Source organism: Vicugna pacos, chromosome 11 (assembly GCF_048564905.1).
Source record: "Vicugna pacos chromosome 11, VicPac4, whole genome shotgun sequence".
Taxonomy (NCBI): Eukaryota; Metazoa; Chordata; class Mammalia; order Artiodactyla; family Camelidae; genus Vicugna; species Vicugna pacos.
Genome location: NC_132997.1, coordinates 73481909 through 73506095, shown reverse-complemented (window position 1 = coordinate 73506095; position 24187 = coordinate 73481909). Strand labels below are relative to the sequence as shown.

At 37.6% G+C, this 24187-nt stretch overlaps 2 protein-coding genes across 5 annotated transcripts in view; one reads left to right on the top strand and one right to left on the bottom strand.

Moving 5' to 3' along the window:
- Positions 1 to 14749, top strand: part of BLNK (B cell linker) — a 72767-nt gene extending 58018 nt beyond the window's left edge. Inside the window, exons 10-17 of the mRNA XM_006210580.4 lie at positions 1548 to 1575; positions 2363 to 2405; positions 4838 to 4922; positions 5349 to 5380; positions 7698 to 7774; positions 8601 to 8684; positions 10586 to 10741; positions 14358 to 14749. Of these exons, the coding sequence (XP_006210642.1) occupies positions 1548 to 1575; positions 2363 to 2405; positions 4838 to 4922; positions 5349 to 5380; positions 7698 to 7774; positions 8601 to 8684; positions 10586 to 10741; positions 14358 to 14477 (625 nt within the window). The 3' untranslated portion in view covers positions 14478 to 14749. The remainder of the gene's footprint in view (positions 1 to 1547; positions 1576 to 2362; positions 2406 to 4837; positions 4923 to 5348; positions 5381 to 7697; positions 7775 to 8600; positions 8685 to 10585; positions 10742 to 14357) is intronic.
- The window catches only part of ZNF518A (zinc finger protein 518A), an 80965-nt gene continuing 62084 nt past the window's right edge, over positions 5307 to 24187 (bottom strand). For 3 of the 4 annotated variants that reach the window (XR_012077522.1, XR_012077524.1, XR_012077525.1), the window contains exons 8-9: positions 20464 to 20545; positions 5307 to 5519 (exon numbers count right to left, since the gene is read on the bottom strand). The gene's annotated coding sequence lies outside the window, so the exon portion shown is untranslated. Of the gene's footprint in view, positions 5520 to 13310; positions 13354 to 20463; positions 20546 to 24187 lie in introns of all 4 variants that reach the window. The other variant, XR_012077523.1, reaches the window with a different exon arrangement.

The window sequence follows — 24187 nt, the reverse complement described above, 5'->3', positions numbered from 1 at the left end:
TGTGCTCCTGAAGAGTGTGGAAATGAAACCCTAATGCCCTGCTCTTCTCCACACCCAAGGAATGCTTCAAGCTGGACTAGGGGTGTCCCTGCTGACATAAAAAAAACGAGTAGTCTTTCCTCCCATACATTTTTAATTAAAGCTTGAGTCACACTGACTTGTGTCCCACACAGCAGAAGCTCCAGCACCTAAATGATTTTGAAACCCACTAGCTGGCTTCACCTCTACTTCCTACTACTTGGCTTCTCTTTCAAGTAGTTAATGATCTGTAAACAAACGTGTACACCAAGCTGCGTGCACTGGGTATGCAATCAAAGCAACGTTGCTGAGGTTCCTTCCAAAAGTGGGATGAGAGAGTCTTTCTTTTTTACTGAACTTAGAAGAGCTTTGTAAACCATCAGATGAGTATTATAACGTGTCAATATTACAAACAGTGTTCCATAATTTCATATTGGCTCAACGGGTCATTTTTAAAAGCACGCTTAATCTGTTCAAAGTCAGCCTGCATGGTTATAATCTCAATTCTGTCACTGGGTAAAGCAATGAACTTCTTAATTTCAGGGGTTTATTAAGCAAAACTCTGCACAATTCTTTCTTGGCTCGACTTTATCACTTCAGGCAAGTTACTTATAGTCTCTCTGAGCCTGTTTCCTGGTCTGTAAAATGTAATAAAAATACCCCCATTTAAAAAGGGCACTGTGAGGCTTAGATAACGTGTGAAGAGCCTAACTCAGCGCCAGGTGTCTTAGAGGCTCTTGGGAATTGTTAGTCTTCTTCCTGCAATCTTCCAGCTCTCGGCCAAAAGAAAGCGAAACAGAGACAGACAGAGAGACGTAGTATTTAAAATAACACGGAAGAGAAGCATAACACCTTAGCAATATCAGAGTCCAGCCTCTACTGGAACTGAGACAAACCAACATGTTAACTCAGGCAAGCACCTTCAGGACCACAGATCACAGAGGTTCTCAAACCTGTGTCGGTCTTGGGTTTATCTGTTTGGAATGAGATTCCAGGCAGACATCTGGTAGAGAACAGTCACCTGAAGCAGGGGGGACACTGGCATGAGGGTGGTGCTTGGCCACCCTCACATCTCCACCCTCCTTCCCCAGACAGTAGCCCTGGGGTGCTGTTGTGGGTGGGAGGGCTCTGCATACACACTTTGAAAACAATGATTCTGGTCCTCATTTTAACAGATGAGGAAACTGAAGCTCAGACTGGCCCTCACAGCCAAGAGAAACAGGGCTGAGGTCATAGAGTAATTAGTAGCAGAATGGGAACGAGAGCTCAGTTATCCTGACTCCCTAGCAACTGGCACTCCTGTTTATTCCCAGTTAACCCCTTTGCCATCTGTCAGTGGACCTATCCGAGGCTAGGAGGATCATGGCTAAATCCTGCTTCCATCCCTCTCTGCCCTTCAAGGATAGTCTTCCTACACACTCGTATCACTTTCATTATTCTAGTTTAAATTTGAGAGTAAAATAATAAGTAGCCAGGTTCTCTTTATCTTTGTTGTGTTTTAACAAAGCCAATCTCTTTTTATCCCCCAGGAAAAGAACAGCTCCACCACTGAAGACAGTAAGTGAATTTTGCATTTAAATGTACTTCACGTTTCCCACAATGTTTATTCTTATCCACTTACATAAAGCTGACAGTGCTTCCAGCTAAGGTGAACATGGCAATCTTAGCAACTGAAGTGGCTGCCTGGACAGTCCAAGAGAAGCTCGGAATCCTCAGTTAGGCAGGGAAAATGCTGAATGGGAGGGTCGCATCCTCACTGAGTGTGAGGGACTGATCAGAGGCTGGGCTCCTGACTCCTGCGATCTCTGCCTTCCCCATGGGGGACCCCTATGTCGGCTTCCCACCTGCTGGCCAGGGGGCTAACTGCTGACAATTGTGTATCAGGCACACAGGTCTGATTACACTCAGAACTTGGGGAACCTGGGCCAGCCCACTGTTGGAGGAAGCCCACCTTGACCTGGTATCTACACTGTAGCTTGACATTTACAGTTACTTACAAACACCGAGATGGAGGGGCCCTGAGATCAAAGCCGGGTGCCAGATTTTCACTGTGCAAGGACTGCTATCCAGCGGCTGCTGGGGGTCACGGTATCCACCAACTCTACTGACAGAGTTGTTGTCCACCAAGACAACGCTGCTTCTTCTCTGACACACTTCCAGCGTATTGTCACTTAATGCAAAGGCTGGGCTGGAGACTGTGTTTTGTTGCTCTTGTGATTGAAAGAGTAGCTATGCATCAAAGAAATGTTCTCCCCAGATATCTATTTTGATCATATTGCTTTGACTTTTATTTCCTCATAACACTGTATTGAGGATCCTTGTCTTTTTTTTTTTTTCTTAATAGACTCCAGTTGCCTCTCAACAGAATGCCTCAACTGTTTGTGAAGGTAAATCTGTATTATTTTGACGGGTGAGCATGTCCTCTAAAAGTTATTTTGATTAAGGATTTGTATACAAATGTATTTCTAAATTTGTTTCATTATTTATAAGGCAACTGTAAACATAAACCTCAATGTTCTAACCTAAACAGCCTCTACTTTGCCATGAGTAGTAAGCAGCAAAGTTGATCAGGACCTGAGCTTGCCAGGCTGCATGCATGGGGTAGGCTACAGTCTACACGCCCCAAACCTGCCTGTCTGTAGACATATATGACTTGCCAGACACATGCCACAGCCTTACACAGGTGTGAAGACTTATTTAGAGCCACTCGTGTATCCTAGTACTAATAACGTAGTTAAGGTAATAAAATGTTTAAAAATCTAAACTGTTTATTTGAACAAGTTCAAAGTAATGTTTCCTGAGTTCAAACGTCTATCTTCTTAGTAGGTCTTCAAATGCTTTCCTTCCTTTGTTTTACCATAACCTAACAACATCACATATACTTTTTATTAGAACTTCCCATTAAAACAAAAATTTGTATTTGAAAAGTATCGGAGGGAAAACACAAAGTAAGAATCCATAATCTCAACACTTAAACACTACATAGAAGCGAAAGTCCTGCGCCGTCTGACTCCACACCCGAGGGTGCTCAGTGTTAAAAGTTTAGCAAGCGTTCATCTCACCATTTCTTGAGTTAATATGGGCACCTCTGGTCTCACTGACGACGGGCGGTAGACATTTTCTGAATGTGCATTACAACTCACCTGTCTGCTTTGCTCCGTTGGGGTTTTTGCATCGGTTCCCACATCTCTTCCCCAGGCTGTTTCTGAGGAATCGCTCCCTTTCTGCTCTCTTGCTTTCCTCTGCGCTTCCTTTGATGCTTCTGCCTGCTGTTCTATCCCTTACAGTCTTCCATGCCTGTTGAGCAGGGAGCCCTAGGGTAAGCCTCTGCAGGAAGTAAGTACAACCCTGTGCAAATTTCATGGCTTCAGGAGCTTCCGAAAACCAGCAGAGAAGGGGCTCTTGGCATGCCCCATATAGCTCAGATGTCTTCGTTCCCAAAGGGCTCCAGTGCAGGAGCCTGGCATGCCACGCTCATTTTAAGAGATAAGGCACATTGTAAACTGACTATAACTAAATTAAAAAAAAAAAAAAAGAGCTAAGGCAATAGCCATCCAAACCGAAGGTGGGTGAGCGGCCTCTTCTGGCCTAGGAAGGAAGCCTCCTGGAGGACAGGGCAAAGCAAGTGTGGTCAAAGCTCATCATGTCGTGGCAACCTAATGTGTTCATTGTTTCTCCTTCTGAAATTACCAAGTTGTAAAGCCATGAACAAAACATCTCACAGGGAAGCTGGAAATAACTTGCCACACACGTGAAACATGATATTTAGAGGTTCAAGGCTTCAGAACTTCTCTGCACTGTAAGAAATCCTGGTTGGGGGAGGTAATTCAGTTTGTTTGTTTGTTTATTTATTTATTTATTTTTGTTTTTAGAAGACGTACTGGGGATTGAACCCAGGACCTCATGCATGCTAGGCATGTGCTCTACCCCTGAGCTATACCCTCCCCCCGCAAAAAAATCTATCTTATCATTTATTTGAATCTTTGAGTTTTTATACTTTTATTTCTTTTGGGTTCCTGTAGTTAGAGATCAATCATTCCGAACCTTTCTTTCATGCAGGAGACGCATCTTTGGGCATACCCAGATTTTAACACACTCTAGACCAAATTTGAGGGAGAATAAAGCATCACAATAATTTATAACCACATTTTTCAGTGGTTTGGCAATAAAGTTCACTATGGGCTTCAACACAAACTTCTTAGAATTCAGGTTATGCCCATTTCCCCATGTAACAACTGTAATTCCACCCCTTCCTCTCTTTCAGGAATGCACAGTGACATGCAAGTGAGATTTTACATTACTATACATATATATGGATAACCTTCAACTTGCTCAATTAATTTTTCAAAAAGAGTAGATCAATCACAAGCTCTAATATTTTACCTCTTATCAGTAAGAAATTACTATTCCACGTCTTATGACTAATGAAGACACACCAGGGTGTTGTAACACCTGGGTGGAGGGTAGAGGCCACACAGAAAGCAGAGGGCGCTAAAACTTACTCATCTCCTGGCTCTCACCTGTAATCACACACTTAAAGGTCCAGAACCCACAGGTTCAGTTCCTGAGTATTTGCAGACTGCCAAAGGGTGAATGTAGAGGTGGCAGGGTGTGCCTGCAATACCACTGGGTAGGAGTCCTGGTCTTAATAATGCAGACATACCATCAGACTGACAGGTGCACAGAGGGATGACTTCCTGGTGAAAGACATGCTCATGGGAAGACATCTGACCAAATCTGGTTCTTCTTGGTTGGTGGGTTTGGACATGGGGACAGACATTTCACTCTAATCTTAATTATTATAATTTTCTTAATGCAGAAAAACCTATACCTGCTGAACGCCACCGAGGGTCTAGTCATAGACAAGAATGTATGCAGTCCCCAGTGTTTCCTCCTGCCCAGAAGTAAGAATCCTCTCCTTTAAAAATAAGTTTCCTTAATGCCTGCATTGTTACATTGCACAGTGACACTGGCTTATAGTGACCTGATATTTCATTGCTTTGCAATTAAATTTTAAAGATGTTAAGTAGGTAACAACTTTAAAAGAACTGCTAAGAATCACAGAGACCTAACGAATATTTGGGTTAAGTATCAGACTTAACTAAAATCTAACACTTTAGTCAAGGCTCCTCATTTCTAAAAACTGAAGGGAACAATTTTATTTATCTTGAAGGTTCTGGTGTCTCTCCTACCTTTAGATATGTCTTATCAGCCATTTGTGCCTATTCCTTTGTGATGCACCTGTTCAGAGCATCTTCAGTGCAAACAAAAAGTCAAACTTATTCATCTTGTGCTTTGCCCTTTAATTAATCTGAAATTCTTCCTTTCAGACAAATCCATCAAAAACCCATACCTCTGCCAAGTAAGTATAATGAAGGCACGAAGAGCAATATCGGGTATTGGCTAAGGCTCGATCTTCACATCTGCATCACCAGTTTCCAAAGCAACTCTGCCTCTTCCAGCTGGAGGATCATAGTATCCTCTCTAGCTTGTTTCCTCATCTGTAAAATGAGACAAAGGATATTTTTCACAGAGCTATTTGGAAAGTAAATAGATTTGAGATAATTTTTACTTTTTTCTTTTTTAGTATTGATTGAATATTTTACTGGTCATCTTTTATTTATTTAATTATTTTCACAAAAATGATACAAACTATTTTCAAAATAAAATGATTAAGTAAAACAACATATTGTGCTTGGTACCTAGAAGGTTTTCAATAAACAATAGCCATTTAAATTAAATCTAAAATGTACCCTGAAAAGAAGATTTGGCAAATATCTGGATAATTTTCCCAAAGCCAACAATTAAACACCCCAAAAATACAGGAAATCAGGCTCCCGGAATGTAATCATTCAAACCTTGATTTGCTTTTTACTCAGTATAGGCAAAGAAATGAAAACACAAAACAAAACCCTACCTTATATGGGTAATTTGGAAAATATTCCAAAATAATCAGATTCAATAAATTCAAATAAAGAGAATAATTGTTATATACAAAAATTTGTATATGCTTATATAAACATAGATCAGTTTTTAAGGTTTTAATTAGATTTTTAATTAGATTCATCTTAAATAAATGAAACTCAAACAAAATGTTTAACTTAAAAAAAAAATCCTGAACACAAAGTGAAAATGGTGTGGCTATAGAAATTTTTTTTTTACTATGTTAAAAGCTTTATTATACCATTTATTGTTTTTCAACCCAAGTCATTCTTTCAACTGACAAATACTTAATTGACCATCTGCCATGTGCCAGGCACTGTTCTAGACACAGGGGATGGAGCAGTGAATAAAACAAATAGAGTCCTCACCCTTATGGAGCTTCTATTCTACTGGAGGAGACAGACAGGAAAAATAAACATCCCGATAAATCATATAATATCAGGCAAATGCTAAAGTGCTATAAAGAAAAACAAAGAAAGGTGGCAGAGGATGGGGCAAGAGAGGAGTGGAGGCAGTGAGGGCTGCTGTGGCCAGGGAAGACCTCATCTGGTCCCTTCATTACCTCCTACCTGACTTCATCTCTTCTTCTCTCCATTTTTCATTGCACTCCAAGCACAGTGGCCCTCTGTCTGCTCCTGAAACATGCCAGGCCCTTGCATTACTATTCCCTGTACCTGGAACATTCTCTCCTGAGATATCCACATACCTCCTCCCTCTCCACCTGCAGATCTTACCCAAGTGCCACCACAGTGAGGCCTTCCCTAACCAGCCTATTTAATCATACTACTTGCCTGAAGCTGTCCCTCCACTCCCTCCTCTGCCTATTTTTCTTCATAGCACTTATGAGTCTGACATATTGTATATATATACTTACTTATGTCTTTATTACCTATCTCACTCCATTAAAATTGAAGCTCCGGGAGGGGAGGGCACGTTGCAGTTTTGTCGACTACTCTAACATTCCCAATGCCTTGATCCCAGGCAGGTACTCAATAATGAATGAATGAATGAATGAATGAATGAATGAATGAATACAGCTAAGTATTTTCTCTGTTTCATGTGTCTCCACATTTAGACTGTAAACCTCTTGAGGGAGTTTATGACTTAAGGCAGCAATTCTCAAACGTTTTGAGCTCAGGACCACTTTAACACTCTTAAAATCATTGCAGACACAAGGAATTTTGGTTTACATGTTTCCTTCTATTGATATTTAATGTATTAATTAAAATAGATATTTAAAACATATTTATCAACCCACTTAAAAAAATTAAACTCATTACATGTTAACATAAATAATATATTTTTACAGAAAATAACTATATTTTCCAAAGAAAAACAATGTAGTGGGAAGAGTGGCATTGTTTTACATTTTAAAAATCTCTTTAATGCCTGAGTAACAGAGACAGCTGGATTCTCATATCTGCTTCTACATTTAATCTGTCGCAGTGTTCTTCTGTTGAAGTATACGAGGAAAACTGGGCCTCCGAGGGATAGGTATTTGGAAAAGTTCTCACGAACCCCTTGAAAGGATCTTGGGGATTCCTGGGTCCTCAGACCACACTTTGCGAAACACTGCTCTTAAGGATTTTTCCCTTTTTTTAGTGTGTGTGTGATGTATTATGTGTATGATTTTTCAGCGTGTGCGTTCCTTGCAGCACCCAGCACGTTGCTGAGATATAGGCATAGTAACTGCTCAAGATATATTGGGATCCATTGATTTTCCAAATCCCTTTCAGGGTTTCCAGAAGGCGGAAGCCCAACCGTGGATGGCCCACTACCCAGCTTTTCATCTAATCCCAGCTTGTCAGAACAGGTACGAAATGAACCCATTGTTATCAGCAAACTGCAGGAAAGGGTACGACTTCTTGTTCAAGAGATTTTGGAATGAAGCTTAAAAACAGATCTTATTTTAAGCCGGCTTGTGTGTAGTCATTTGCTTATGGGTACAGAATACATTTTCCCCCATGGTTAAGACCTTGATCCATTTATTCCACTTTGTATTCTAGATGCCCTAAATAACAACTGGCGTTTCTTCAAAACTAGCAAAGAAGTGTGTTGTTTTTATTGTTCTTCCTCTCACACAGATTCTATTTAAACAATGTAATTTTCCCAGAATAGATCTGTGGAGGCATATGATGTTAAAACACATGAAACAGCACAGGTTAAAAAAAGACACAGAAAGAATTCTGTGTGCCCCTGGGCAAGTCTCTCTAAGCTTTCTCAAATGTAAAATAGGGATGACTGCATGTGTCCTTCTTGCCTTCAAAGTAGTTACAAGAATCAAATCAGATAATGCTTGTAAAAACATTTTGGAAATCGTAAAGCCCTCCACAAAGGAACAAGATCACTATAGAAAGGGGGACTATAACTTATTCAGGAGAAAGGAATACATGGTTCAGGAATCTAGCAGATGTAGTTCTTCTGTTCTAGTACTAAGTCTGGCCCCTAAGACCAAATGGGGAAAAAAGTCAACAACATAATCCTTGTGGTTGATCAAAAGAAGCTTAAAACCCATTTTCAGATTACTGGCCCAAACGTAGTTAGGCCTTTCTGGTAATACAAAATGGGACATGGTTTCACAGAAGGTACAGTGTTACTGAAGGACCATCTCATGTCAAACAATGTTCTCTATTTCTCAGGAAGCTGACGTTCACTGTAAACCATGGTATGCTGGTGCCTGTGATAGAAAGTTGGCCGAAGAGGCATTATACAGATCAAATAAGGTTTGACCATTTAGAAATCTCATACTCTGCTCTCAGCCTGCATAGGCACAGTTGTCATCCCAATAATAGGCTAATTAAATAATTGCAATAGTTATGGATGCAGGGATCTTTATCTTTACTTACTCAAGAGGAACTGCCATCCCCTCCTCTCTTTCAAGCATCTCCCTCTTTCTCTGTTCCTTCATCTTATTGCCACATGTCCTTTCATATATACATGGATCCATGGGCCCCACTGCCCTCCAAACAGTGGAAGAGAAGAAAGTTCCAGGCGAGATCTCTGTAAGGTTCAGTGCTACATGAGATCCACTCAGGAGTGAGAAGTAACAGGCTATTTTGAATCAATGGATGGGATAAAAGATTGGGATCAAATGGCAAAAAGTACTTGAAAGTAAACTTTTGGAGAGTCCAAGCCCAATCATGTACCAACACTAGGAAGAGTTTGGATAATCCAAGATTAAAGTGCCACTTTTCTTTTTCTTTCTCTTTCTCTTCTCTCCTCCTTTTTTTTTTTTTTTCACTTGCACCCTGCCTTGTCAGAATATACAACATTTGCATATTTTTTTGGCCACCTTTGCTTTAGTTCTGGCTCTACAATGAAATATATTAAATGCTTTCCATCAGTCCCTTTGCTGGCTTCCTCGGTTATCTCTTTTTGTTTGGTGAAACTCACCTTGTAGTAGATTCTCAGGAAGGACCATGTTTACATTATTCCTTGAGTTCTTGCACATTCAAACTGTTTTTCATAGCCTGATACCTGGAGGAAATCTTGGCTGGATATAAAATCCTTGGTTTGAGTCTTTAAAAGTGTTGTTCCATTGGACTGCCTTGTGCTATATGATGCTTTTGAGAAGTCTGATGCTAATGTCATTTTCTTACCCTATATGTAATTTTATATTTTAATCTGAAGGCTCCACAGATTTTTTTCTTTTTGAAGTCTAATTGCTTTACCATATTATGTATCTGAGTTGATTTAGAGGTCAATGTTTTCAAATAGATGGAAGCCCTTTCAATATGTAGATTTGTTTTCTCCTATTTCCAATACATTTTCTTAAATTATAGTTTTAAAGAGTAGTTCTGTTTCATTATTTTGTTTTTCTTTTCAAGGACTCAAGTTACATGTATTTTAGACCCTTTCTTTCCAACCACTCTGACCTCATTATATATGTACTTTTAAATCTCTCTCTCTCTTTTTTTTTTCTTGGTTGTTTCCATGCCTTCCTTCAGTCATTTATTAAGTCTTCATTTAAGGCTGTGTTCCCTTGGGCATCCTGTAATTTCTTCTTCATTTCTGCAATAGGTTTATCTTTCTCTTTAGTTTCTTTCGCAAGTTTGATCAACTCACTGCATTTCTTCCTGCTTTTTGTCCATTTTTTGTTCATAATTTTTGAATTTATGTTTCCAGAATATTTTATAAGATATTTAATTACATTTGGAATGTTGTGCTATAATTTTTTTTCTGCTTCAATATAAGTTTTTGGAGAGAGAATTTTTATCAGCTGAAATGTTTTGATTTATAATGTCCGCTTTTTTCTTATTGCACTTTTGAATGGAATTTGTTTGATTTTTTTATTCATAGACAACTTGTAAACATGGTTCCTAGTTCAAGAGCGCCCTTTTGGTTTGATCTTAATGTGTCCCTTCACACATTTCTAAATCTTATAAACATATCTTATTTAATGCATCAGAAAGCTAGCATTGACTTCATTCAGAATTTTCTTAAAGTATATATTTTACTGAAGTATTTTCCTAGAAAATAATACAAGAAGTTCTAATCATAATAAAAATCAGATAGCTAAAGAATTACCTTTTGAATATAATATAGGTATTTTTCAGAAACTGATTTCTAACCTGTAGAAGTATAAGTAACACTAACAATAATTATTCTTTCTTTTAATAAACAGGATGGATCATTTCTTATTAGGAAAAGCTCTGGCCATGATTCCAAACAGCCATATACACTAGTTGTATTCTTTAATAAGCGAGTATATAATATACCTGTGCGATTTATTGAAGCAACAAAACAGTATGCGTTGGGCAAGAAGAAAAACGGTGAAGAGGTCAGTAATTTCTCTTCTAATCCAACTCTATAAGTATGTTTTCAGCACAATTCCATCATACTGTATTAGGCGCTAGAGATGAGGACAACGGACACAAGAGTACTTGGTCTGATGTAAAAGCTACATCTTAGTCTTTTTAATCCTGTTACTTAGCGGGGTCAGTCTGATTCAGTATGTTAGTCCAGAGGACAGAGAAATCAAGGTTCAAATGTCAAGTAGAATTAATGTTGTAAATATCAAGGTCCGTGCCCAGAGCTCCTAAACTAAGAACTAGGATTTCAACTCAAGTATCAAGGTGAATGACCAGGGAAGGATCCAGAAGTGATACAAAGACTTGAGTTGAAACATTAGATTGTAGTCCTTGGACCAGAATGAGCTTTGGGGACTGCAGCAAAAAAAAAAAAAAAAAAAAAAAAAGCATTACATGGCTCTTAAATACTAACCAAACAAGAACTTCAACTCCACTTTAATATGGACCAACTCAATGCTTATCATGTCTCTGTTTAGCCAGCCTGTTCTTGTAAGTGAGCCCTGAAATATGAGCTGGAGTAATTCACAAATGGTCAGAAGGGGACTGATACTTGTTATGGTCTTGAGTGATACATTGCATTTGAACAGACAGAATGAAAATTGGAGGGCATGAGAAGGAGGAAAACGGAAAGAACAATCTAAGCAGTAAAAATTGCATTTAAAAAGCTCAATTAAGAAATAATTATTTTCAATACTCCTCCACAAAGAACACCCATTCCAAACCCATAACTTATTAGAAGGTATTTAAAATGTTAGAAAATGTCCTAATTGTCTTCACTACATGTGACCAGAGACTAGATTATGTCTTGCTCATCTCTGTATTTCTAGAACCACAGCACAATAGCCAGCCTCAGTGGATGCTTGACATGTACTTATAAAATGAATGAACTGATTTGTTGATTGAGCGAATATCTCTTCAAGACTCAGCATTCAATTCTTTTATATATATCCAGAAGTGGGATGGCTGGATCATATGGTAGTTCTATTTTTAATTTTTTGAGGAACCTCCATATTGTTTTCCATAGTGATTGCATCATTTTACAACTATACCAACAGTGTACAAGAGATCCAACTTCTACATCCCCCCAACACTTGCTATTTTCTGGGTCTTTTTTATTAGTAGCTATCCTAATGGGTGCAAGGTGATATCTCACTTTGGTTTTGATTTGCATTTCTCTGATGATCAGTGGTTGAGCATTTTTCGTAATCTTATTGGCCATTTGGATATCATCTTTGAAGAAATGTCTATTCAGGTTCTTTGTCCATTTCTAAATCAGGTTATTTGATCTTTTGCTGCTGAGTTGTAGGAGTTCTTTTCTTTTACTGAAGCATAATTGACTTACAATATTAAATGGGCTTCAAGCGCACAACATAGTGATGTGATATTTTTATACATTTCAAAATGAATACCAGTATAAGTCTAGTTATCATCTGTCACCATACAAAGTAATTACAATATTATTGATTATATTCCCTGTGCCGTACATTATATCCCCATGGCTTACTTATTTTATAACTCGAAGTTTGTACCTCTTAATCCCTTTCATCTATTTTGCTTATCACCCCACCACCTCCCCAGTAACCCCCAGTTTGTTTTCTGTATCTGTGAGTCTATTTCTGTTTTGTTACATTTATTTATTTTGGTTTTTTGGTTCCACATATAAGTGAAATCATACAGTATTTGTCTTTCTCTGACTCATTTCACTTAGCATAATACACTCTAGATCTATCCATGTTGTCACAAATGGCAAAATTTCATTCTTTTAATGGATAAGTAATATTCCTTGTATGTATGTGTGTGTGTATATATAATATCCATACATATATGGATATTAACACCTTATTAGATATACAATTTGCAGACATTTGCCCCATTCCATAGGTTGCCTTTTCACTCTATTGACTGTGACCTTTGATGATCAGAGTTTTTAAGTTTAATGTAGTCATATTTGTCTATTTTTGTTTTTATTGACTGTGCTTTTGATGTCATATCTAAGAAATCATTGCCAAATCTCATGAAGTTTTCCCGCTATGTTTTCTTCTAGGAGTTTTATAGTTTGGGGCTTTATTTTGCTCTTAATGAAGTCTCAGATAGTTAGAAAACGTAACACTTTTGGATCTGAAAGCACAAAATACTGATCAAAACCAAACCTGGGTTTTAAAATATTGCATTATCATTTAACATTAGTTAAACTTTAACAGAACTATCTGCTTTTCCCTACTCACAGAAACCTTCATTTTTACTGAAACCTTTATCTGACAAATCTTTTATTAAAGTATATGCTCCTCAATAGCAGTGGTAGGAGATGGTGATGATCCTAACAGGACAGAGTGACATTGAATGGATGGTTTCATTCTAAAGTCTCCCAGTCCAGTGCTTCTATAAGAGGCTTAAAGGTAGATGAGGGAACTGTCTTCTTTAGAGCTCCTGAAATTCTCTCATAAATTTTGAGCTCTCAGAGGGGCTCTAGACATCTTTGTCCTGCTAGGAAATTCATAAGCAGTGATTCTTCTTGGCCTAAAGAATCTTCATCCCTACCTTAAAATGATCAGAGCTTCTCCCCAGTCCCCAGATATCCAACCTATGGACACCAAAATAAATAGTATATTATTATTATAACATCCAGAAGTACTGACAGAGTCCTTTAAAACTCTTAGTTAAATCATCTATAATAAAAATATTACTTCTCCGAGATACTGAACATCTGAATGGAAAACGGAACAAGCATCTCATTCTTTTTTATAGTCATCTGAGTATCTTTGAGTATTGCTTTGTTGCAGTGTTTGGGGATTGAAATGTTTGAAATAGGGAGTGAAATTGAGATAAATTTGTGATTTAATTGAATGAAGAATTGAGCATAACTTGGTTGCCATTACCCTTTAACACATTTTTTCTTTCTACACTAATTCAGTGTATTTGAGATATTCATACATGGACAGAAAAACAACTTATTCAGTAACTCAAAATCCCATGGCCAATAAAATAAAGCAAACAGATATCAAAGCTGTAAAACACTCAATACTGTATCTACATAATGCCAAATCAGCTGCAAAAACAAAAAAGTTAAACAATTAATCAGTTAGTTACTTTTCTCCCCAAATATACCCAAACACAAATACAGACAGACTTTTCAAAATCTTCACATGGTTGACATCATATAACCAAAGTTTTCATTTTCCATTCAAATGTTCAGTATATGGGAGAAATAATATTTTTATTACAGATAATGTAATCAAGAGTTTTAAAGGACTCTGTCAGTACTTCTGGATGTTATAATAATAATATATTATTTATTTTGGTGTCCATAGGGTGGATATATGGGGAGTGGGGAGAAGCTCTGATCTATTCATTCTCTAAGTAGTTATACTAATTGAGGCTGCCAGTTGTGTTTTCAGTCTTACTGAATGGGCAAGGTCTGCCACCTCAAAGGTTACAGCCTTTGTTAAATTCGACTTTTTTGGGTAGAATGTCAGCTGGGACCTAGGAACTCTGACTAACTTGAGAGAGTGGGAGAACATGAGAGGAGTGGAGCTTAAGGTTAATATAAATGCCAATGTATAATTCATTTATGTTTTCTCACTCTAGTACTTCAGAAGTGTTGCTGAAATCATCAAGAATCATCAGCATAATCCCCTGGTTCTTATTGACAATCAGAATAACACAAAAGATTCCACAAGACTGAAATACGCAGTTAAAATTTCATAAATTAAAAAAAATTTTTTTAAAGGAGGTCAACATCATTGCTTCAGACATCTCCTTATTTCTACTTTTGAGAAAAAGTCCCAAAACTTCATATTTTGGATTATGAATCATCCAGTAATAAAATAGAAGATGAGGAAGATATTGAGGTGGTCATCGATTTTTTTTTTAAGAAGTTCACATGGACTTATTCTATTGCCTGACCTGATGAACTGTTAAATATCTGGTGAGGCTGAGTTATCATGCTACTAACATTCTCCAAATAAATGTCTTTATTTAAAAGAAACAGGTGTAAAGTATTTTCAGCCATGTAATAAAATAACACTCTATTCTCAAAGTAAGAAAATGATACTCTTGGATAAGATGAAGCTGCTGGAAATCTAGGCCACCACAATGGTCATTGGTGCACTAATATAACTAGGACATCTACTGTCAATGCTTGGCAATTATGTTTTGGTTAAAATTTTAATGTGTAGAAAATAAAATACAGATAATGGATGATATTTATAAGTACAGATAAGGGGGATGTAATGATTTCTTTTTGTGAGTGCTCCTAACCATGGGAGATGGATGGATGGAAAGAAAGAAAGAAAGAAAGAAAGAAAGAAAGAAAGAAAGAGAGAGAGAGAGAAAGAAAGGAAGGAAGGAAGGAAGGAAGGAAGGAAGGAAGGAAGGAAGGAAGGAAGAGAGAAACTTTCTAGAATTTCTCATCCATGATTATGTTGTTAGCTTTGCTTACTAAATATAATTATACCCTCTTTGATCTGCATGTCTATTAAATGGACCCTAAACCTGATATGAGATTCAGAGTGGGATGAGAGCAAAACTAGGCTAAAAGCATAGGAAAACATCCCACAAAACAAGGGCATAAAAACAGACACTGATTGTGGGAAGGGATGGACTGGGATTTCAAAATTGTAGAATAGATAAACAAGATTACACTGTATAGCACAGGGAAATATACACAAGATGTTATGATAAATCACAGAGAAAAAAATGTGACAATGAGTGTGTATATGTCCATGAATGACTGAAAAATTGTGCTGAACACTGGAATTTGACACAACATTGTAAAATGATTATAGATCAATAAAAAATGTTAAAAAAAATAGACACTGATTAGCACTAAAGAATAAGAGATACTATTGTTAGCAGCCACATCCAAGGTCTTAGATCATCCCAGAAATGTATTATACTTTGTCATATCAAAGCTTTTTATTCTATCATGTACTTTAGACAACTCTGAAATGATAAAGCAGCTAATTAAGATAAATAATAATTAAATGAGGAATGCATTTGATCACTGAATAAGATAGCAATCTCTGAAAAGATTTTGAAATGTTAGAAGGTAATGATTTCAGAGTAACTCACAAACTTGCTTATAAAGATAACTGTATTTTTAAATGTCATATACTTTCATGATTACTATTTACTTTGTGGGTAAATAGTTGAATTGTGTCCCCCCAAAAAGATATACTGAAGTCCTAACACCTACTACCTCAGAATGTGACTTCGTGGGGCCTTTGCAGATGTCATCAAGTTAAGATGAAACTATTAGGGCGGGCCATAATCCAGTATGACTGGTATCCTTAAAAAAGGGAGAATTTGAACAAAGACACAGATATGCACAGAGGGAGGACTACGTGAAGAGATACCCACAGAGGACGCCACGTGAAGACGGAGAATTGGAGTGATGCATCTACAAGCCTAGGAGTGCTGAAGATTGGCAATGAACCACCAAAATCTAGGAAGAGGCAAGGAAGAATTCCTCTACAGGTTTCAGAGGGAACACGGCCCTTCTGACACCTTAATTTCAGATTTCTTGTCTCCAGAACTGGGAGACAGTAAATCTCTGTTTTTTTCTAAGTCAACTTTCAGTACTTTGTTATGGTAGCCCTAGGAAACTAATACAATGACATGAGATATAAATGGGTTTTGGAAATTTTGAATAAAAAGGTTTTTTTCCCTTTTTGGAAAACAGTGGAATTATTTAGAATAGAAGTGACAATTAGTACTAGAAGAGATAATTCACAATTTAAAGAAAACTGGGTTTATCTTTTGTAAAGCAAAGCATCCATTTATAGTGTGAAGTATGAGCTCTCTAGTTTATCAGTTTTCTTCAGTGTTATATGGAATTATTTTCTACTTAAGTAAATCCTCACTAATTCCATCTGCTACCACAGTAATCCTGGCTCCAGAAAAATCTCTTCGGCCCCATTCCCCACTTTCCCTCCCCAAAAGTGGCCTAACCACTTGGGTCAGGCGTAGGAGTACAGCCATGAGATTATACTAACCCACAGTCAGTTGATATTCAGCACCACGGGGGTGGATTTCTTGGAGCAGAGTCTGGGGGATCTTCTGGGACATAAGCCAGTCTCTGCAGAGGGATTCACTCCTCCCAAAAGCTGGGAGAAACACCCAACCCAAGACAGTGGTCTTCCCCCGCAACTCACATAAGCAAGCACTGAAGAGTGGCCCTGCCTACTACTCTAAGACTAGAAAAGCTTTTAAGAGATTTCAGAGGCCCTCACTGTGATTTTTAATGCCTGACAAACATGTAGTGTTGCATAAGAGACAATTTCAGGCAAGTCAGGTGGCAGAATAGGAGTCACTAGTCAAGGAGAAGTATGTTGTGTAACAGCTGAAGGAGACAAACCACTCCAGTTCCTGTTTTTTGTTTCAAGGATGTTGCAAACTAGACTGCAGCTGCAGGAACATAAAGTCTGTTCAAGTTTACTCACTGTGGACAACGGGAAGACTAAGTCTGTGATATCAGAAGCCTGAATTGTGCTATAACCAGTCAGCCAGGGCAGTGGTTTGGAGACCCTGCACTCCGGCAGCTAAACCACTCTTACTGTGACAGACATTTTTATGTGTATCACCAGTTGTACCTTTTCATCGCTGAGAAGTATTCCATCACATGGATATATATCGATTTGTTTTTCCATTCACCCACTGATGGGAATCTGATTGTTTCCACTTTGGGACTAAATGATTGAAGTTGCTGTGAACATTTGTATAGAATTCTTTTTGTACACATATGTTTTCATTCTTCCTGGGCAAATACCTAGGAGGAGTAATCCTGGATCACAAGGAAAGTGCATTTCTAACTTTGTAAGAAATTGCCAAAATGTTTCCAAAAGTGGATGTACCATTTTACAATGGCACTAGCAATCAGCACTTAATATTGTCAGTCTTCTAACTTCAGTAATTCCAGTAGGTATGTAGTAGTACCTTTTGTGGTTTCAATTTGCATTTTCTTCATGACGAATAATACTAAACACCTTTTAATGTGCATATATCTTCTTTTTTGAAATGTCTGTTCAAATTTTTTGCCCATTTAAAAATGGGTTTTTTTCTTTTTATTAAATTGTAAATACTTTACACATTCTGGATACAAGTCCCTTGAGATATATATATATATATATATATATGCACTGTGAATATTTATTTTGCTTCCCTGGAGTAAGCCCTACCTGATTTATCCTCCATTTTATATATTGCTGGGTTTGATTTGCTAATCCAGTGCTAAGGATTTTTGTATATACATTCATAAAGGACATTGGTCTGGAGTGTTCTCTTCTTATAATGTCTTCATCAGGTTTTAGTATCACGGTAAAGCTGAACTCATAAAATGACATGAAAAATGGTCCCTTCTTTATTTTCTGAATGCATACAGCATTGATATTATTTCTTCCTAATACATTTAATAGAATTCATGAATGAGGCCATTTGGGTGGGCAAAATATTTTCTCTGTGTGACGGTTTTGAACCATGAATACAATTTCTTTAATAGATAAAGGCTACTGATATTTTCTGTTCTTTATGTGCTTTGTTAATTTGTGTCTTTCAAGGAATTTGTCTAATTCAACAAGGATGCCAAATTTACTGACATAAAGTTGATAATAACATTCTCATATAACCCTTTCGAGGTCTGTGGGATCTGTAGTAATCCCCCTCTTCCATTCCTGATGTTGGTAATATATATTCTCTTTTCTTGATCAGTTTAGCTAAAGGTTGATCAATTTTATGATTTTTCCAAAGAACCAGGTTTTGGTTTCATTAACTTTCTCTATTGTTTGTGTTTTCTATTCATTGATTTCCATAGATACTTTCATTATTTCCTTCCTTCAACCTATTTGGGGTTTAATTTGCTCTTCTTTACATGCATTCTTAATATAGAAGCTTACACAATTGAATTTAAACTCTTTTTTTCTAATATAACTATTTGAAGCTGAAAATTCCCTTCAACACAGCTTTAGAGCATCCCACAAATTTTAATATAGTTTTCTCGCTTTTATTTCCTTCAAAATATTTTCAAGCTTCCCTTATGATTTTTTTCTTTTATTGGTTAATCAGCAAAGTGCTATTTAATTTCCAATTATTTACAGACTTTCCGAATCTTTTTCTGAGATTGATTCCTAATTGACTTCTGTTGTAGATGGAAAATATAAGTGTGCATGAATTTAATCCTTTCATATTTATTGAAAATTATAATGATCCAGTGGGTGTTCCATATGTACTTGCAAAGAAGGTATAGGGTGGAATGTTCTACAAATGTCATTTTGTTGAAGTTGATTGGTAGTGTTCCTCAAGTCTTCTGTGTCCTTACAGATTTTTTTTTTCCTAGTTGTTCTATAAATTACTGAGAGAGGGCTGTTAAAATGTCTAACTATAATTGTGGATTTGTGGATTTCTGTTTGTACTTCTGTCAGTTATGCTTCCTGTATTTTGAAGATTTCATATTATATGCATAGACCTTTGGGATTTGTTATACCTTTATTTATTTATTTATTTATTTATTTATTTATTTATTTATTTATTTATTTATTTTTTACTGAAGTATAGTCAGTTTACACTGTTGTGTCAACTTCTGTTGTGTCAGTCTTTTGTATTTGTTTATTCACCATGGCCAGTGCTCCTAATTCCTTAGTATAGATCAAATACCTACCTGGTATCATTTTCCTTCTACCTGAAGAATTTCTTTTAACATTTAAGACAGTGCAATTTTGCTGGTCATAACTTATGATTTCTCTTATGTGAAATAGTCTTTGTTTTACCTTCATTTTTGAAGGATAATTTCGCTGGAGAAAGAATTCTAGGATGACTTCAGTAGCTTAAAGATATCATTCCACCCTTCTGGCTTGCAGCGTTTCTGATGACAAATTTGTAGTAATTTTTATCTTTGATTCTCATTACATAATGTGTGCTTTTTTCCCCTGGCTGCTGTAAAAATTTTCTCTTTATCTTGTGATTATGGGAATGTGATTATAATGTGTCTTGGTATATTTTTCTTTGTGCTTTCCCTGCTTGAATTTCATGTTGCTTCTTGGATCTTTGGATTAATAGTTTTCATCAAATTTAGGGAAAAAATTTCAATCTTTTTTTCTTCAAATATTTTTTTCTGTTCTCCTTCTTCTCCTCCCCTTCCGGGACTCCAGTTACATGAATGTGACACTATTTGACATTGCCCCATCGCATGGCAGCCATGGAGGTACACTGCTTGGATCTCCCATCAAGAAAAATCTGGCACTTAGATGTACGAGTGCAGTTAGTTGACAGCCTTTAGCTGTTAGCATCTTCAGAATCTGCCTTAGATTTTGAGCCAAATCTATGCTCTTCCTAAGCAGCCTTCAGTCTGGCCATTTCTGCCCAATATGGAACTCCTCTAATGGACAGTCTTTGACCTGAAGCACCCATTGGGTTGGCTGACTTCATCAGTGATGCATGGGAGTCTGTGGCTCTTTCTACCCAATCCTGCTTCCACTCACCATTCCTTTTCTTTCACCAGTATTGGATCTCCATTATGGTGTGAAAGCTTTTCTTGCTCAATCTTGCTCCCTCCCCTTTAACCCTTCCAGGCATTACTGCTCAATAAACCTCTTGCACTCCAAACTCCATCTCAGCATCTCCTCCCCAGAAAACCCAAATGACAGAGTTAGTACACGGAGTAGTAGGCAATAAGATGGGGTCATTGAACCACATTACTCACCAGCAGCCGGCAATAAGGTCTCCATCCTGGGGGGATTTGAAGCATGAACCATCCCTGCTACAAAGTGGCAACTGCTAATCTCCTGCAGTGGGAGAAAAGAAAAAGCTGAAGAGCAAACTCAGGATTTAACAGAGTTGCTAGGCTGCAAAGATAATTTAATGCTAAGCCAAGACAGTTCCGTTATATCAAGATCACAGTCCTAGTTCAAAAAACCTGAGACCCTGACAAATGGGATGAGAACATTGGTGGTGAAACCATCATTGATGGTGACGGCCACCAATTATTTGGCTTCCCAGACTCCTCCGAACTCTCAGTCAGCAGAGTTACCCCCTCATTAAGAACTAGCATCACCTGTGTGTGTGTGGGAAGACACTGCAGAGGCTTCTCTCCTGCAAGGCAACAGAAATACCCCTCAGGATACGCCCCACCTCCTGTCTTGGCTGTTAGGCCAATAACTAAAGTTAAATTGCAGCATGGATCAGCTATGGATATACTAGGTCTGCTGACGAAGGAAAAGAATACATCCTGAAAGTGACTGAAGAATTAGGTACCATGTACTAGCAGGAGCTGAAGGAGTTCCATGGAACTAGATTTTGAGAACACTTGAGCAAAGGAGCCAGAATCTAAGACTGGGTAAGGAATCATTTGTTAACCTAAGGGCACTTCTTAGGATACATGATTTATCACTCTGGCAAGGACCCTAGGAGACAATGCTAACTCACTGGGTGGCTCCTGGATGACTAGAAAAAGTGATGACCTTCACTGACCGAGGCTGAAATGCCTGAACTGCTATTGCAGATAGTGGAGGAAAGAATTAAAAGGCTCAGGGAAGTGAGTATGCTGGAGTGGATTATATGAGGGCAGAAGACCCACCAGAGAATTATGTTCCAAAGGACAAGTGTGTTCACCAAGGCCATCAGAAATGCTCTGGTAAGAAGGGAGTAAACATTAGCTGGCCAGGGCTAATGATAACTAGGGCTAAAGGTCATAAACCCTGGGACACTGACAGCGGCATTTAAGTATCAGAAGCCAGGGGGTCTCAATTATCATAACAATTAGCAAGATCAGAATACCAGTCAAAGGGGCTTGACTCACAAGTCCTGGTTCCAGTGTGTTTTCACCCCATTAGTGGGTTAGGGAAGCCCAGTGACAATCACTCTCCTGGGAGTTTCTCAGCCACATAGCAGGTCACGTTTTGCAGACCAGCTCTGGCTTGTGGTATCATCCATCTAGTTCTTCTGCAACCCCTCAGGCCATTTTCTGCTAACTGGCTTTAGCCCACCTGTTCCCGTGAATTTCTCTCAGCCACCCTTTAGGCTCCACACCTCTAGTGAGGTTGTCTGCCACTCACTGGGGCAACTTCCTGTGGGCCAGCTCAAGGCTGCCAGCACCTTCCAGTGAGTCTCTTTGACACTCAGCAGGCTGTTTATAGCAGACCAGCACCCTTCAATGAGTTTCACAGCCACAGAATTGACTACTCCCACAAACCGGCTCAGGTCTGCACTCTTTAGAAAATTCCTTCACTATCAGCAGGCTTGCTGTCCCTGTGGCAGCTACAACTTCTTCAAAAAGGTCTGAATCTCAGACTAGGGCTTGGTGAGCCTTATTGTAAGTGCTTAGTTTCTCCCTTGCTTATTCTCTCAGTACTAAAAATAGTAGCTGATTTCAGCATTTGCCATTTCTGGATTCTTTAGCATCCCATCTTCCCCTTCTAATAGGTAACCAATTTTTACTAGCTATAATTTTCATGGCATTATTGAGATATAATTCACATACTATAAAATTCACCCATTTAAAACTAAACAGTGGGTTTTACTGTTTTCAGGGTTGGGCAGCCATCACCACAATCAGTTCAGAACATTCTCACCTCAAAAAGAAACTCCATACCCATAAGCAGGCATTCTCCATTCTCCACCAACTCCCATCCTAGTCAAACACTACTCCATTTTGTCTCTAAAGACTTGCATAACTCTTTTGACATTTCATACGAATGGGATCATATAATATGTGGTCCTTTGTGACTGGCTCCTTTCACTTAGCATACTGTTTTCAAGGTTCATCCACATTATAGTGTCAGTACTCCATTTCTTTTCATTGCTGAATATTATACAGATATACCATTATTTTGTTTATTCAATCATCACTTGATGGATATTTGAATTGTTTCGATTTTTGGCTATTAAGGATAATATTGCTCTAAACAATTGTGTAGAAGTTTCTGAGTGGCTGCATGTTTTCAATTTCTTTTGGGTGTATATCTAGAAGTGGAATTGCTGTGTCATATGGTAAAAATATTTGACAGTTTGAGGAATGTCCAACTGTTTTCCAAAGTGACTGCACCATTTTACATTCTGACCAACAATGTACGAGAGTTTCGTTTCTCTATATACTCGGCAGCACTTGTCATTGTCTGTCTGTTTGATGATACCCATCCTAAAGGGTGTGAAGTAATAGCTCACTGTGCTTTCGATTTGTATTTCCCTAATGACTAAAAACGTTAAGCAGGTTCTCATGTCGTTATTAGCTACTTGTATATCTTCTCTGGAGAAATATCTATTCAAATCCTTTGAGCATTTTTTAACTGAGTTGTTTGCTTTTTTATTATTAAGTTGTAATCATTTTTCTGTATTCTGGGTACAATTCCCATATCAGATATATGATTTGAAAATATTTTCTCCCATTCTGTGCATTGTCTTTTCTTGAGTTCTTTGAAAGACAGAAGTTTTCCAATTTAATGAATTCTAATTTGTCTAATGAATTCTAATTTATCCACTTTTTCTCTGATTGCTTGTGCTCTTGATGTCTTATTTAAGAACTCATTCTCTAATCCAAGGTCACAGACTTACATCTATGTTTCTTTTTAATATTTTTATCGTTTTATCTCTAATATTTAGGTCTTTGATCCATCTTGAGTTATCTTTTATGCATGGTGTGAGGTAGGTGTCCAAATGTATTCTTGTGCACGTGGATATCCAGTTGTCCCAGCAGCATCTGTTAAAAGACTGTTCTTTTCATGTTATTTTATATTCTGGTCAAAAATCAGCTGATCATCAATGTATGGGTTTATCTTAAGACTCCCAATTCTATTCCATCGACTTATATCAGCACTACACTATCTTGATTACAGTAGCTTTGCCATAAGTTTTGAAATGGGGAAGTCTGAGTTTTCCAATGTTATTCTTCTTTTCAAAATTATTTTGGCTCTTCTGGATCCCTTGCATTTCCATATGAATTTTAGAATCAGATTGTCTATTTCTTCCAAAAAGGCAGCTGGAATTTTGACAGGGGGTTGCATCAAATCTGTGGATCAATTTGGGGAGTACTGCCACCTTAAGTCTGCTAATGCACAAACATGTGATGTCTCTACATTTATTTAAGTCCTCTTTTAATTTCTTTCAACAATGATTTGTAGTTTCAGCGTAAAAGTCTCCATTTCTTTTGCCAAATTTATTCCTAAGCATTTTATTCCTTTAGATGCCACTGTAAATGGAATTTTTAAAATTTCATTTTAGGATTGCTCACTGCTAATGTATAGAAACAGAATTGATTTTTTCTATTGATCTTGTATTCTGCACCCTTGCCAATTACATTTATTAGCTATAAGAGGCTTTTTAGTGGATTTAAGGATTTTCCACACACAAGATCATGTCATATAAAAACAGGGATATTTTAAATTCTTCCTTTCCCATCTGGATGCCTTTTGTTTCTTTTATTTGCCTAATTG